This window comes from Protobothrops mucrosquamatus, unplaced genomic scaffold, assembly GCF_001527695.2.
Source record: "Protobothrops mucrosquamatus isolate PMUCROS unplaced genomic scaffold, P.Mucros_1.0 scaffold1133, whole genome shotgun sequence".
Lineage (NCBI taxonomy): Eukaryota > Metazoa > Chordata > Lepidosauria > Squamata > Viperidae > Protobothrops > Protobothrops mucrosquamatus.
In genome coordinates this window covers 174,924-191,980 of record NW_015387351.1, presented here as the reverse complement: position 1 = coordinate 191,980, position 17,057 = coordinate 174,924, and the positions used below count along the sequence as shown (strand labels likewise).

Below are 17,057 nucleotides of genomic sequence, written 5' to 3'. Positions count from 1 at the left end.
TCATTTCTTGAACTGCCAGCAACTGCAGGCACACTTTGTGCTGTTCTCATAGCCTATCATTATTCTTCTACAGGAACACTCTGAGGCCACCCTTGCTGATTTAAAGTGGGACAAGGATTTGTCCCGATTTATGGGAAATGATTGGTGGAGTCCTCTGATTCATTATCCTCCTATTAAGCATCACCTGCCAGTGGAAAAACAACTACTAAACACTTTAATCTAGATTTGGGCAAGAAAAGGCAGGTGTTTAGAATCACATAATTGTTTTTATTTATTTATTTATTTGGAATGTTTTGCGTTCTTCCTCAATCCACAGGGACTCTAAAGTTGCCGGATTATCTAATGGCAGGTATGGAGCTGTCCTAGGCCTCGGAGTTGTCAGTAGGATTATTTCTGAACATAGTGTAGTGGCCTTCTAAAGCTAAACCTGTGTTTAAAATTAACCTGGCTGATGGGTAACAGTGTGTTGGTCATCATGACATTAACAGATTTTTTTTTTTAAAGAAACACAGGTCTAATACTCTTTCAGAAAAGTTCTGAACTGATGTCTATAAGGAATTTGCATAAGGTCTGCCAAAGCACCAGTCATTATATAGGCAAGGCATTGACAGAAGTTAGTATTTCTTTTGACCCGAGCACAATAATTGCAAGAACGGTGACCAGAGAAAAAAAAGCTAAAAGTTACCAATGGTTGCTAGGCTGATTTCATCCTCTGGCCACATTAGCAAACATATCTTTGATAAAGGGAAGCAGATCATGTTTGTGTCTGTGTGCCTTTCTTTTTTTGATTCCTGGCATCAGTTTGAACTAGACCTTGCAGTTTCTTGGCACAATTTCAGAAGTGACTTGTCCTTGCCTACTTCCTAAGACTGAGAGAGGAGTGATTTGTTCAAGCTCACTAAGCTCACTCGTACCTGAAGTGGGACTAGAACTTGCAGTCTCCCAGTTTCTAGCTTGATGCTTTAACCACTACATCAAACTGGATCTCCAGATGCGCCAGTCAAAATTGAGTGCAGAGAAAACTTTAATGCTGCTTTAAAACTGGAATAGCTTTGGTCTGGGGATTTGATGAAAGCAACATCATAAGGATATGCTACATTCATGCCATGATTAGAGGGTTGTTTGGAAAGGAGCCTAGGTGTTCCGTGCTGCCTGAGGATCAACACATAGTAGTTGGAATGAAGAGGCTATGCATGGCTTTTACATTAATGTTTGATGGGAAGGAGAAGGGGTGTTGTACACATCACTAGATTGTCCCATTTTTCCTTTTCCCCCATAGTCTAAAGGTTGCCATGTAGCTTGCATGAAAATCTGAGCCCTCCTTAACCTCTAGGTTGTTGATCTGGCTTATCCCAGATGAATAAACAGGTGACTGTTTATTCATGTCCCTGTTTAGTCATATTAACATTTTCTTTTACTGTGTCTGTGTCTGTGTCTGTGTCTGTGTCTGTCTGTCTGTCTGTCTGTCTGTCTGTCTGTCTCTCTCTCTCTCTCTCTCTCTGTATGTGTGTGTGTATGTGTGTGTTTCCTCCATTCCCTTTCTTTCTCACATATGCACCCCAATTGTAGTTAATAAAATCTATTATGAAAGAAACTGAAGACTCTATGTTGTCACCAAAGCAAACCTATAACAGATTTCATTTTCATTTTGCCAAACAAGGACTTGATTGTAATTAGATTGATAGGTATGCTGTAGTCCAAAGCTGTGGGACTTTCGAGTATGTTTGCTTTCTTCATATTTTGCACTCTAACCTGTTTTAAAATAGATTTAGACAGTGCGGAACAAACCACATATTGCATGAATCAGTCCTCAATCCAGGTGTGACCCACAGGAAGCCTAGAGAAAAGTCCCTTTTTTTGATGTCTCTGTTGCCATCTCTGGCCACGCTGAACCAGGAAACACTGACAAACAGAAGAACTGTACTGTATAAACCTTACAAGATTCTGACTCCTCTTACTTTGATGATTTACTAGTGGCTGCCTCTGCTGGCCATTTTATGGCATGTTCTTGGAAAGACAGGATGTATATAAGCAAGATACAAAGAGTGGGAGGGGTGATTTGGATGGTATTTGTTTATGGAAGTTATGCTTGACAAATAAATGTCGTTTTGTTTTTCAGTGCTGAGACAACATGTCACAGCCCTCTGCTCCTCCAAGCTATGAAGATCGGAACCCCCTCTATCCTCCGCCAGGGGGAGGATATCCTGGAGCTTATCCACAACCACCACCCTATAGTAGTGGGCATCCAGAGCCCGGAGGCTACCCCCACCCAGGCGGGTATCCCCAACCGTTTCCTCCTGTGCCTACAGCACCTATGACTTATGGTAATGCTTAGTTTTTTCCTTCTTTCTCTCTTGATAGGATGTGCAGTATAATAAGTGGGGCAGAGGCAGAAGGAGAGAAGAGATAAAAGTGGAAACTTCCATAATTGCAAGTTTTAAGAGCAGACAAGATTTAATCCTTAAAAACAGGCGTTTACAAATGCAGTAAAGATATTGAAAGGCATGAGACTGTCTGCATCCTAGTCTAGTTTTCATTCTAAAAAACTAGATAAAAAGGAAAGGGTTTGGGAGAGGAAAGAATGAAAGAACAAGCATGTTATGGGGAATATATATAATATGTCAGGGAATAGTTCATTTTTACCAACCTTTAATCACCCAGGTATAGTTTCAGTCAGACTGGCTGAAACCTCGTGTTTACTACAGTACTCAATATAGTCTGACTGGTTTTAGCAATTTCTCAACATGAAACCATGAAGTAATAGTAATAAATTTCAGCTTGATAGTAGTAAAATCCAGTTTGTTAATGTAAAATTAAATGTGACACGATATGATTTTATACTTAGAAGATATTGTATACAGATAGTCCTCAATTTACCACTGGTTGCTTAGTCACCATTTGAAGTTACAACAGACCCCCCCCTCCAACTTACAACCTGAGTCAGAGATTCCAATGGCTGCATCCCCCACCATCACATGACCACATATTGGTTGCTCAGTAACCAGCCTACATTTTCAGGCATTTGTAGGTCCTGTGATCACATGACTGCATTTTACAACAAAAATTGGCCCCATAGCGAACAATTACCATTTGCTGCAAAAAAAAAATAATGTTGAAAAATAAGGTCATTTGTGACTGTCATGGCTTAGAAGCATCATAAGCAGGCTCCATTATGGTTATATGTTGAGGACTACTTGTAAATATGATTTTGTCTTCTTTTGTGAAGAAAGAGAAAAGTTTATGTTAAGGCACCAGAAGTCTTTCCTAAGAAGCAAAGGAAGGACCCTCTGAATAAACTGTCTCTCAAGACAAAGACCTTGAGATTAAAACGCCTTTTAACAAGAACATAATGCAGAAGTTGCATTAAAGTTGCACAGCGTGAAGAGAATTTCCAAGGAAGAAGATTCTGCAGCTGCAAGCAAGAACTTTGGTGCTAACTAATCTTTTGTAACTAATTCAAAAGAAGCATGAGACAAATGAATCTGTCATGGACGTCAAAGAGTTGCTGTAGGCAGTGAAGCTGTATCCTTTGAATTATGATGAGCCTTTTGTAGGAATGGTTTTGTATATGTATCTATCTCTCTGTGTATATAGTGTGCCAGTTTTGAAAATGCCCCATCACTTTTGGAGACAAGAGCTTGCTGGCCTATTCTTCCTGTTTGTTTGAAGAATGGCATAAATACACAAAGTCATGAAACCTTGTCTTTGTATGTCACTGATTCAGGAGGCGACAGTGATTTCCATGTGGCTGATTGGGATGATAAGAAAGTCAGGCACACTTTTATCCGCAAGGTAAGCTGAAGGCACCTGTCACGAACTGATCTTGTTGAAAATTACTTTCTTGAATGCTGCTTTTGAAAAAGTCTGGGTTCAATATACAGACTTGTCCAGGGAAGATCAACATTTCAAATAGATACAAGACCAAGAAATCTCTAATTGCACTGGAAGATGAAAAAACTCTGTTCAACAGGAGGGATCTGTACTTGAAAGGTTTGGGAATTCCTACTAGGAAGTGAAACAGGGTTATTAATAAATACTATTGTACCAGTTTAAATTTTGGGGTTTTTTTCTTTTGGTTTCGGATAGCTGGCTTTCCCAAATGCTTGTTCCAACACCCAGAATTTCAAGAAACAGCAGCTGAACAATCCCCTCTAAAATATCATGGGAGACAAAAAGCTATTTGTTTGGGTGAGCATGATTGGTTGTTAGCCAATCTAGCTTTTCGTTTGGGTGAGCATGATTGGTTGTTAGCCATCTAGATTTGCATCCCTTTTAGACAGGGTAGTCAGTCTGCTGTTCTCCATGTATTCAGACCCACAACTCATACAGTCCCATGTTGTTGTCATAGGAATGATAGGAGCTGAATTCCAAAGGACACCAGGTCATGTTCCAGGATAAGAGACAAGGATAAGACAAAGATATCATTTGCAGCCAAAACATTTGTATCCAATAATGTCTGTTAGTATAATAAAAAGTAGAGGTTGCAGCAAGCCAAATTCTCTTTTTCTATGCTGTTAGTATAATATTGCACATAATTCTAAGGAGGTCTTTCAATTATAGTGGTATAATTGAAGGGTTCTTTGACTATTTGAAGCAATCCAGTCTTACATAGATGTACCTTATCTTTTGATTCCCAGGTTTATAGCATTATCTCCGTGCAGTTGCTTGTGACAGTAGGCATCATTGCAATCTTCACCTTTGTGTAAGTATTTTGAGACCAGATCTGCTTTTCTCTGTGTGTGAAAGTCTGCCCAATATGCTTCCATGTCGTACTACAATCCAGGATTGAATGGAGACATATTTAGGGAAACACTGGATACATGTGCATTTATGTGTATGGAGGAGACAATTGGATAGTTGCAGGAGCACCACGGATGTTTGTGCAAAAGGTTTTTCAGCTCCAGAGGATCAAGTTATGTCAGGTGGCAGCTGTGGCTTCCCAGTGCTTTGTTTTCCTTTTTATTCTATAGGATACATCCAGACCCACAAAATAGTAACTGGACGGGCTTCTTCTGCTACCACTCTCATCATTTGGCACCCCCTCCCCATGTCATGGCATCTTTGTGCATTGCATAACTTGCATACCTGCTTATGGTACACCTGGCCAGTTATGTCTGCTTTCAGCACTTACTAAAATATATTCTGTGATTAAATGTGGCTTCTGACTGAATTTTGACTATTGGCAGTTTGTTTCTGTAATTTTTCACTTTCCTCTGGTTTTTGTTCTGTTTTCTGACTTGTTTGTTCATTATTTGTCCTCATTTTCTGAGAGTTTTTTAGTTGTAATCTTAAATTAAAAATTTGCTCATTTATGTTGTTTAAATTGTTTTTAATCTCATCATGGTTTCTTCTTGTGTCTTCTTTATGTGAAAGAATTGTCTTTTGAATTAATTGCAGCACAGCATGCATTTCCTCCTGGAAGGTGTTTACCTTGTCTTGAGGTATCACTCCTTCAGATCCCTGATATACTGGGCTGGGGGCTTCAGATGAAAATATTAGGTGTGGTTTCCTACCACTTTTGGTTAGATATGCAGCATCCATTTTATCTCCCTCCTCCAGATATTCTATCAAAAATACCATAATCCCCAAGTATTAGCCTTATCTAATACAACCAGTCTTAAGGTCCATACAGCAAAGTCTTGTATAGTTCTTATGGTTTTTATGTATGGCCTTTATAATCCAATGTGTTCTCAGTTATTGATCCACCACTAAAAGCAATGTTTTATAACAGTTATTCTGCTCAGGGGTCTAACAATTATCAATCAGCCAAAATTTGCAGTCCAAAATGTTCAACCACCTAAGAATAGTCCAAGAGCCTTCCTCCTACAAAAGTAGCCCAAAGTCAAGATTTTTGTTTCTCCTCAAATAGTTCTTAAGCTTAAAAACCAAAGCTCAGTGGATGTTAATAATCTAGGAAGATCAGCAGTTTTTATAACAATTGTAGTTCTCACTCTGTGGTAGATAACCCAGTGTATTTTCTTCTGTTCCCAGCTGTTCTCTATTAAACTAAGAGTCATTGGGCATCAAAGGAACAGGTTGTTATCTGTTTCTGGGTGTCTTGCCAGTTTCTCAGTCGAGGCAATTGTAATGCTATACTCTGATCCACCACTAGATGTTGTTAAATATTCATTTTCCGACTTTTAAAACAGAAAATTATTTTCTTGTAATTTCATCCCAATACTCTTTTAAAGAGAAAATCTTAACAATTTCCTCAGTTTTCAGGCTTGTCCAAACTATAGCTTTATATTAGTTCCACTTCAATGTATTTCTGTCCCCCATAAAAATTAAAACATCGCTTCCATCTATGGAAGGATGGGGCTGCAATCCCCTTCCTTCTCATTTTTGGAGGGTTTTTTTTGCTTCTTGGGGGTCTTTTCCAGGCAATCCAGTTGTAAGAAGAGAAAAGATCGATATTCTCACCCAGTTCCAAACACGTTCAGAATCTGTTCTAGTTGGTACTTTTTAGCTTCAATTGTTGGTAGCTTGGGCTAGTCATGGAAGTGCAGCTAGCCTTTCTCCTGCCGGTTTGGAGGGCTTTCCCCGGATCAAATAGTCCCCTCCTTCTTCATCGCCTCTCCAGGGCAACTTTAGACCCATTTAGGGTCCCCTGGCAGGATGAAACCAGCCATGGGGTGCGGAACCCTGCAATCCCTCGGCCACATCGCTACAACATGAACCAGAAGTCCCTTGTTTCTGTACTTTTTATGATACATAGGAAACTATTATGTTTGCCTTTAGGTTGTTTTTTTTTAACCTGGGAGAAAGAGATTGGAAAATGAAGTAACAGCCAGATATTCTTAGAATACCTTGGTGTCTGAATGGAGAGGGAAACAAAATATTGTTTGTTAAAATCATATCTAATGTGACCACAAGTAACTTTTTTTCTATGTGATTTTTCAATCTCCACAGTGAACCTGTGTCAGGTTTTGTGAGGCGTAATATTGCTGTGTATTATGCATCTTAGTAAGTACCCCTTTTTTTCTCCTATATGCTTAGAGGATTCGTTTTATGCTTCTTAACTTTATAGCAGAATCTCTTCTTAAGAACCTCCAACCCACAATTTCTGGGGGCAAGCCCTTCCACTGATTGTTCTCACTGTCAAATTTCTCCTTAGTTCAAAGTTGGATCTCCCTTTGATAAGTTTCCATCCATTACTTCCTGTCCTGCCCTCAGGTGCTTTGGAGAATAGGTAGTCTTCTTCTTAAATATTGGAAGACTGCTATCATGTCACCCCCTAGTCCTTCTCTTTGACAGTCTAAACATACCCATTCCTGCAGCCATTCACTTGACTCTGTGCTGTAGCCAGTCACCCACAAGTGATGGGATAAAGATAACATAAAAAAATATTTGCAGGGAGGCCTAACTCTGCTGAGACATGCAGGATGCAAAGAAAAGCACAGAGCACTTCTTGATGTTGAACATGCAAGGCAAAGTGGTCTCAGGTCCCCTGATAAAGTGTTAATACCACAATGTAGAAGACTTGCAGAATGATTGTCCCTGGTCTGGGCTTTGTCATATTATAGCCTTTGTGTTTTTGCAATAGAGTGCCAAGCTCTTGACCAGGATGTATTGAAAATAATATAATGCTTGTTTTATTTTCCCAGTGCTGTATTCCTGGTCACTTACCTGGTGCTGGTGTGTTGTGAGGGCCCACGGTGAGTTTATGCTAGATATATTGGCATTTTGATCTGAGTGGGAGTCAATTCACTTCACTTGATTTATGTTCATTGATCAATACATTTTGATATAGATGGACATCTAAGAGCGGAAATCATAACATACACCTTGTGTTTCCTTGAAATAACCCTATTGGTGAACTGATCTACTTTTGCTGATTTCTTGCAGGAGACGTTTTCCATGGAACCTCATCCTTCTGTCTATCTTTGTAAGTGAATGCTTTTGTTGTGAATTTTGGCTGAAATTACATGAATTAACCATAGCAATAGCACTTAGACTTATATACCACTTCACAGTGCTTTACAGCCTCTCTAAGCAGTTTACAGAGTCAGCTTATTGCCCCCAACAATCAGGGTCCTCATTTTATTGACCTGGGAAGGATGGAAGGCTGAGTCAACCTTCAGCTAGTGAGGATCGAACTGCCGAACTGCTGGCGGCTGGCAGTCAGCAGAATTAGCCTGCAGTACTGCATTCTAACCACTGCGCCACCACTGCTCAATTACATGATGGTTGTTGTTAAATCCTTGGATTCAAATGACAGTTCAACAGGCATAGTGTGAACCAAAAGCTTCTTTAATGGCTTAATTGTTCATTGCAGTAAACGGAGACTCACAGGCCTCCTGCTTCTCTTCTCTGCTTACAAACGGCTCTGAGAGCAACACAAACGGTCCGGGTAAACTCGTTACTGAGCGCGCGCTTTCCTGCGCATGCGCACAAGCTGTTGCCAGTTTGTCTGGCCCCGGGCAGCTTCCGCAGCCCGTTGCCATGGCGACCGCCCGGGCTTGCTTGCTGCAAGTCCCGGGACACAACAGTTGTATTTTAAAAATGTTTCATTACTAAGTAATTGTTTTGCCGCTCTTTGAAATATTGTAGTGTGCTTCTCTGTTTCCCGTCTATCCTTTCAAAAATGCAAATAAGGCCAAACTGAGAGGTTCAAAGTTAAAATCAAGGAATACAGTATTAGGGCACAGATCTAGTCATGGCTTGAAAGTAGAATGAGATGGATGTATGGGGTGATGTGCTTTTGATCCTGAACTGGGCAGCAGTAAAACTAAGTACTAGGGAATAAAAGGTCATAGAAATGTTGCTTTGAGGCAAAAGAGAATCAGAGATTGCTAATGTAATAAAATTCAAGGATAACACAAAGTTACCATAAAAACAAACAAAAAACCATAATTTGAAATACACACTAAATAAAAAATAGTAGCCATCAATCAAGAGTTGCTTCAGGATAGTAGTCGGCATAGACATCCAGTAGCATCTTGGATAAAGAGAAGTTTTCCTGAACATATAGACAAAAGGAGACATTGAGCCTGCCATTTGAAATCTGATGTTTATAAATCAAACAGACTAGATCAGGGGTAGGCAACCTTGGCTCTTTTATGACTCGTGAACTTCAACACCCAGAATTCCTGAGCCAGCCAAGCTGGCTCAAGAATTCTGGATGTTGAAGTCCATGAGTCATAAAAGAGCCAAGGTTGCCTACCCCTGGACTAGATAGTGGAAGCCAAGATTATTGGTGTATATGTGCATGGGGTATGCTAGTCATCATCTTTTTCTTCTTCTCCCTTAGACACTAGCGATGGGATTCATGACAGGCACTATTGCTAGGTAAAGTACAACAGTAATCTATGTTTGTTCTGCTTCTGTCTGCTCAATTAAGCTTGATTTCTGTCTAAGTATTTTGAATGTGTACTTCATGGAAGGCTACCCAATACTTCTATGAAGAAAGCAAACCTCACTTCTGGGGTCCCCATGTAACTAACTTATTTGTTATAATTTTATTCAACACTTTCTTAGCAATTCAGTTATTAGAAAACAACTTTATTAATGTTTATCCAAAACACTTGAAGATCATACGGGTCTGTCTTCAGATCTGCCAGCCTTGAAAACAAGTGGAGAAAAATCAACTCTCCTGATCTGAGATGCTGCAGATCTTGAAGCTCCAAAGGAAGCTACTTTCTTCTCTTTAGGGAAGAAAGGAAATAAGCAGGAGACCAGCCTGGTGTTTGCAGGTTCAAGTCTTCCACTGAAATTGACTAAATCTTGTTAATGCCATCTTGTTCCCTTTCCTGGTAGTGCTGAAGGGATTTGCCCCATCCCCTTTAAAGGACTAATGAGGGTGATTAAAGCAGGAGAGTCTGGGATGAAGGCAAGAGCTCCCTCCATCCGAGAGAGTTATAGCATTTTCAGCTGAAAACTGCCTGCAGAGCTGTTCTGCTTGCATAGCAGCTACACAGAAGTAAATTCTGCTAGGCTGCTGAAGAGGTAATGTGTAAGATCACAGAAGTGTGGAATTGATCCAGGAGTGATGGAAACACTTCGTGGAGAAGTGCCTTGATAATTGTTGAAGCTCAGGGTATTATACTGAAGTCAGATTCGGAGAAACAATTATCTACAGATTCTGTGGCACAAAAATAGGGATGTATTTATATATTTAGCCTTCCACTCCCTGATGACTCAAAGCTGGCTAGAAATGTTAAAACTAACAAAGGACTAAATAATTACAATCAAGGAAGGAAAAAGAAAATGGGGGGGGGGACCATGTGTACATCTGTAGCATTGAGGTCAAAATTCATTTCACAATTTATGCAACATTCTGGGCCAATGGGTGAAGGAAGAGCCAGGTCTTCAGAGGCTTTCTGATCACCAGCAGGATTGGACCATCCAGATCTCAGAGGCAATACTGTTAGGCAGGACAGGTACTGTGACAGAGAAGGCATACTTCCTGGGTCCTATCAGATGATCCTGTTTAACAAATGGGACCTAGACCGTGACAATCCCATCTAATATTATTAGGTGGAGGCAATCAGAAATAGATCCTTATCCTTAAATCTTGATTCTGTGTGAAATTTTGTAGATGACAACCAGCATTGCAGTTCACAGAGAATTGGTATTTTGTGAACCTACTGTACTGCTGCATTCTGGATTTGTGTAGCTTTCAAGTGGTCTTCAAGGGCAGCCCCACATAGTGTATTGCAGTAATCCAAGCAAGAGATCATTAAGAACTTCTAGCAAAGAAGGCTCTATTCACAAATTGAATTGCGTATTTCATGTTTCACCATGCATATTTAATCAGGAATTCTGATATAAGTGAAAGAATTTGAGGTACTCCAAACTGTATATGAACTACTAGAACAAACCACTTTTGTCTAAAGTGCCATTTTATTACTATATAGTTCCTTCCATATCTAACTAACTAAGAAAACAGTACCCCTGAAATGATCATATGATAAAATTATTTTGTTTAACTTTTTCTTTGCAGCACGTACTCTACAAAGGCTGTTCTAATGACTATGATCATTACAGCGATTGTGGCCATAATTGTTACCATCTTCTGTTTCCAGACAAAGGTGAGAAGTGTCTTTCTTTGATGCAACATCAGTATGGTTTGAAGATAGATGGATTGGATTCTTCCACTGTGACAACAAAGATTTCTTGCTTCTTTTTGATTAGTGAAGGCTGAGAATCTGTACTTTTGATGGGCTGTTTTGTTTCAGGCTCAAAATGGCCATTTGGACCTTAAAATTTGGCTAATTCAAAGCCAGAAGCCTTCTGCCAGAGGTGAAAGCTCAAAATGGCTCAGATTCAAGGATTTCTTACACTTCATAGAATGACTATGCCAAAAAGGCAGCTGTATTGTAATTCGCAATATATATTAAAGATAATTATCAATGAATATTTCCTTCACTATTAGGAAGGGCATATGGTCAGTCACAGCAATGTAGAAATAATGAGAACACGGTCCAATAAATCTTCTCAAAGTTCAAATCAATCATGATCTTCTCAGTTTGAAATAATATTTAGAATGCATAGTAAAATGTGTATGAAGTATTTACTGTATTGTGTATTTTTAAAAAATAATTCCCATTCCTTCCAAGGTTCTTAAATAGTTTCGATGTTTCTTTGAAAATTATTGGTTGCATAATACCTATAAGAACAAAAACGCAGAAATCTTCCTCCTACACAATTTGCATTTTGTATACCATTTCAGTATGGTGTTAATGTGTCTCTGCATATGCTGAGGGTGGTGAAGCTAAGGAGTTTCCTACAAGGGACACTAATACTCTGTGCACAAAAGGTGACCTGCTATGTGTCAACTTCTCCCAAACCATGTCTTGTTTTCATTGGCAGGTGGATTTCACATCCTGCACTGGTTTGTTCTGTGTGCTGGGCATTGTTGTCATGGTGACTGGAATTATCACAGCCATAGTCCTGTCCTTCAAATATGTAAGCAATTATTGGTAGAAATTTAGTGGGCTTGGGGTCAATGGTCCTTTTAGATGTATGACTCTGAATAATTTTACGGCATTTTGAAGGGTATTCCTGACCTAGAACCTGTCATAGAATCAACATACTATAGTGGTTAACATGTTGTTTCTGAACTGGGGTTCAGTTTCCAGGTTCATCTCCTCCCGTTTTCAACAGCCCAATCTAACCACTATGATCCCCCACAGTATGGAGATCAAAACAGCACAGTCTTCCTCTCTACTGCTCTTAGAGAGCATTCTTGAGAGAGAATGTGTAGACAGGATCTATTGTTGAGTAATTAATAGCCTTAAACCTTTGTCTCTTAAAATGAATGATGAGTTGATAATGGTTTCCTTCTATTATTTGTGCTTTAGGCTGGGAAATCTGTTATTAGAATTAATTAAATTCAAACCACTAAATACATGTAGACCACATTCATTTCTTTCTTCTTCTTGCAGGTTCCTTGGCTCCATATGCTGTATGCATCTATTGGTGCAATCGCCTTCACCCTGGTTAGTAGGAAGTTCTGTAGACTTAGTTACCCATCCTCTATCACACAAGTCTAAATTAAGAAAAAATATGTGCAAAACTAGAATTATAATTAAAACCATAATGCCATCCTCTCTTGAAGGTATATTTTCACTTGGGTCCATGGGTGCAATAGATAAACTAGATTGCTTTTATAAAGTTTATAGATTATCTATATAAAGACTGTGTGCTTACGTATATTTGGGGGGGCGCTAAATAATATCTAGAAAAGGAGTCAGGGACTTGAGCTATGGAATGAATCAATATGTCATGATTACAAATGGAACTGGAATATTTTTTCCTTTATTACTCTTTGCTGCATCTACTCTTTGCTGTATAGATTAAATCTAAGGAAGTCCAGTATTCCAGAGTGCCGGATTAGTAAATTCTGGGTTTATTTTTACATGATTCTATTTCTGGCTTCAGAATTATACTAGTCCCAAGTGTCTTTTGAAAATAATTTTTATCCAGCTATAACTTTCCTGTTGCATTTAAAGGGATTCATACTTCTTCTGTTTCAATTAATTTCATTCTTTGATGAACTGGAAAGTTTTTTTAAATTTGTTTTTGAGCATTTTGTAAAATGCATTTGAAATTTGGAAGGGTGGGAAGGGCAGAAGGGAAATGGTTCTTCTTTAAAATCGAATGGAAGTAAATATGGAGAGAGGGAAGAACTTTTGAAAACTGTTGGGTAGATTTAGGAATCTGTTCATGCCATCTTGCATCCTTTCTGTTTCGTGACCTACAGATATTGGGATGTGTTACCTTCTGTCGTAACACAGTTCTTGGCAAGAAGAATGTTTTTTATTGTTGAATAATTTCTTGCCACTTGTAACTAACTGCTACCTTGTGGCTTTTTACAGTTTCTTGCCTATGATACCCAACTGGTCTTGGGCAACCGGAAGCACACCATCAGCCCCGAGGAATACGTCTATGGAGCCCTCAAGATCTACACAGACATTGTTTATATCTTCACCTTCCTCTTGCAGATTGTGGGCAGCAGAAATTAGATGGATGAAACTATTTAAGACTTTGACAATCTTCCCCAGAGATCAGGAGGTACACTTTTCTGGCTCTGATGTACTGTTGTTACCTGCTTGTCTCCAGTCTATGTATAAATGCCAAGAAAGGATTCACAGAATGGACCAGGAAACATAATGAGGAACCATATATTGTATTCAATGAGATATGGATCTTAATCTTTTTGTTTTGCTTCTGTATTTCCACACGTGGCATATCCTTCTTTAACTTGTGCCCAGGAATGGTGACTGTAGTATATATTACACTTTGATATGATGTATTGTAGTATTTTCAACTTACCCTTTTATTTGTATTTTTGTCAGCCTCTAAGATGCAGATGATTCTTCTAATTAAAAAATGTACTATTTCAAGGCTCTATTACATAAGTGCAAATAAAAACATATATTTTTGAATTAAGCTCTCATATATTTATGTAAGGGGAGGTTATGTTGCTTACCTGCTTAACTAGGAATGTGGCTCTCATGGTTTCGACAGATGAAACTCTTTAAAAGAATTTCGAGGCATTGTTTACCTTAAAGAATCTTTTATTTGAGAAACAAAATATTGGCACTACATAGTTAAAGCCAAAAACTGAATTCCCCTCCCCTGGGCACTAAGTAGCAAACACAATTCCCTCCTCTAATTAACAGTCATAAATCACATTCCCCAGTTAGCTTGTAGCGTGGGCTTTCTCCCCAGCTCTCCAGCCTGCCAAATCTTCATCAGCTCTGGGCGCAATAACCTTGATTCCCACAGCTGAGTTATTATTGTTATAACTAACTGGACTCTCATCCAAATCTCCCCTCCCAGCATCAACTAACTCTAAAAGCGAAAGGGAAAAGATGGCTACATTTCCATCTGTCAAAGCAAGAACATCCGATGTTAGCAGCATTGACATCCAGCCCCCCTTACAAAAAGGACAAATCCTGTAATGTAAACAAAATTACAGGTTAGGGGTTGCCTCTTGGTTTATTAGGGTGTTTCTTATAGAATCTGTTAATGAGTCTGTCAGCTTTTACATCACTAGACTTCAGCCAGGTGGCCTCGGACAACAAATATCCCTTCCATTGCACTAAGTACTTCAATTTCCCCCTAAAAATTCTAGAATCAAGAATATAGTTTTCCACCTTTGTAAGCCAAACCGTCCCTGCATGTTAGGGAGGTTTGATTGTCCTTGAACCAGTGGTCGGTGAGGAGCTCTTGTTTTATTTTCTTTGCCCCATTGGGGCTCATGGAGGTGGGACTCTGCGCAGTGTAAGCTGAGAAGTGGTTTGTGGATTGGAGATAATTGCCTTATTAACCTCTTCACGCTGGCTTTTGTACTGGGGCAATCTGGATAGAGCATCAGCTAAGACGTTTTTTCCTCCCGGTATGTACTTTATGGTGAAGTTAAAACAGTTAAAGTACTGTGCCCATCGTACTTGTTTCGGAGACAATTTGCAGGGAGTCTTGAGTGCGTCTAGGTTTTTGTGACCAGTCCATACCTCGAAAGGTACCTTACTCCCCTCTAGATAGGGTCACCAGTTTAATAGAGCCCAGTGGATTGCGAAACCTCCTTTTCCCACACAGCCCACCTCCTCTCGCAGTCAGTGAATTTTTTCGAGGTGTAGGTGCAGGGTTGTAGGCGCCCACTCTGGTTCTTTTGCAGTAGCACAGCTCCAACGGCCACATCGCTGGCATCAGCTTGAATCACAAAGGACTTCCCTGGGCAAGGATGTTTTAAGACCAGTTCGAGCGTAAATGGTCTTTTTAAATTTTCAAAAGCGGTTTGACAGTTCATAGTCCATGCTAGTGATTGACCCGGATGCGGCTTTCCTCCCCCTTTGCCTGTTTTTAGTAATTCCGTAAGGGGCAGGGCAATTTCAGCGAAGGAGGGGATAAATTGACGGTAGAAGTTGGCGAATCCCAGAAAGAAGCTGTTTGCGAATCTTTGGGGATTGCCATTCAATTACGGCTTTCACTTTGGTTGGGTCCATTTCAATGCCCTCACTGGAAATTCTGTAGCCAAGATAATCCAGTTGGGTCTGGTGAAACTCACACTTTGATAGTTTAACATAAAGTTTGGCATTCAACAGTTTCTTTAGCACTTTTCTCACTAGTTTTACGTTGTCAGCCATATTCGTGCTGTATATCAGGATGTCATCAAGGTACACCAAAACCCCTTTGTATAAATGGTCATGTAGTACCTGATTAATCAGCTGCATGAAGACAGCTGGAGCCCCTTGCAGACCAAAAGGCATGACTTTAAATTGGTAGCTCCCCATGGGACAGTTAAAAGCAGTCTTCCACTCATCTCCCTCCTTTATCCTCACCCAGTAATAAGCCTCTCTCAAGTCCAACTTAGTGAAGACCCTCCCCTTAGCCAGGTGGGTCAGTAAGTCCTTCAGGAGGGGGAGGGGGTATTTGTTTTCCATGCTCACCGCGTTCAGACCTTTATAATCTACGCAGAGATGAAGCGGCCCGTCTTTTTTTTCTTTAAATAACACCGGGGCTCCCACAGCAGACTTGGCCCATTCGATAAATCCCCTTGCTAAGTTTTTGTCTACATAGCGCTACATCTCCTCCATTTCAAGGGGGGACATAGCATACATTGTTGGTCGTGGGAGTTTGGCTCCCAGTAACAGTTTGATAGAGCAATCATTGGGTCAGTGGGGAGGCAAGGTGTCACATTCCTTCTCACTAAACGCCTCCGCTAGGTCCCAGTATTCACTGGGGATGAGTGGCTCGCCTGGTTGATACAAAGTGGTCATGTGCACTAGCTCATTGGGTGGGTTAAAGTATCCTGTAACGTCCGTCGAGTTAAGGGGGGGCTTGGGTCCTATAGGTAAACTTTCAGTCTTCATTCCCTTCTCCCACCAGATAAACAGCTTCCATTTTTCCAACCAGGCTAGCTCTAGGATCACATGCTAAAAAGGGAAAGGGCCCTAGAGAAATGGAATATGCTGTAATCTGGACACCAGAGAAATGGCCTCCAGAGAAAAATCACTTATTCCTCAGTACTGACAAAAGCCAAACAGAAAATAAAAGTTCATTAATTGAGGAGGAAGAGAGGGAAAGAGAGAAAAATAAATATAACTTACCACCCTCCTACAATCCTCAAATGAATATACCCCCTGTTAATCAATATGGGAGATTGAGGAAAGAACTTGAACAATGAAGACAAGAGCTAGTTAATTTGCCTCTGGTAGATGGTGAAATCGAAACTGAATGCAATCATAGGCAACAATGAAGAGAGACCTTAAAAGGAGTAGAGCAGGAAGAAGAAGAAAATAAATTATTCCCTCTAAGAGAGGTAGCAAGTAGCTTAGGGGCAGGCAATGTTCCCATAGTGGGATATGTACAAGACTCCCTAAGGAGTAGTGAAGTAAGAACATTTAAAAAGGAAGAAATTAATAGAGGATCCCATGGGGTATCGGAACAACTAGACCACCTATTGGGACCAAATATTTACACTTGGGATGAACTAAATTCTATCATGACCGCATTATTCAACCCAGAAGAAAGAGATCTAATCAGAACTGCGGCTATCAGAATCTATAACAGAGACAATGCCAACAATGCAATAGGGGAACAAAAATTCC

General features: G+C 39.9%; 1 protein-coding gene across 1 annotated transcript; it reads left to right on the top strand.

The window, feature by feature from the left end:
* Nucleotides 1-2,124: 2,124 nt before the first annotated feature.
* Nucleotides 2,125-13,880, top strand: LOC107291470 (protein lifeguard 3). Its single transcript, XM_015820467.1, has 11 exons — nucleotides 2,125-2,324; nucleotides 3,725-3,792; nucleotides 4,638-4,702; nucleotides 6,910-6,963; nucleotides 7,605-7,655; nucleotides 7,846-7,885; nucleotides 9,251-9,288; nucleotides 10,943-11,030; nucleotides 11,812-11,907; nucleotides 12,387-12,440; nucleotides 13,320-13,880. The coding sequence occupies exons 1-11, from the start codon at nucleotides 2,132-2,134 to the stop codon at nucleotides 13,464-13,466; spliced, it is 894 nt and encodes a 297-aa protein (XP_015675953.1). The 5' UTR covers nucleotides 2,125-2,131; the 3' UTR covers nucleotides 13,467-13,880.
* The last annotated feature ends 3,177 nt before the right edge of the window (nucleotides 13,881-17,057 follow it).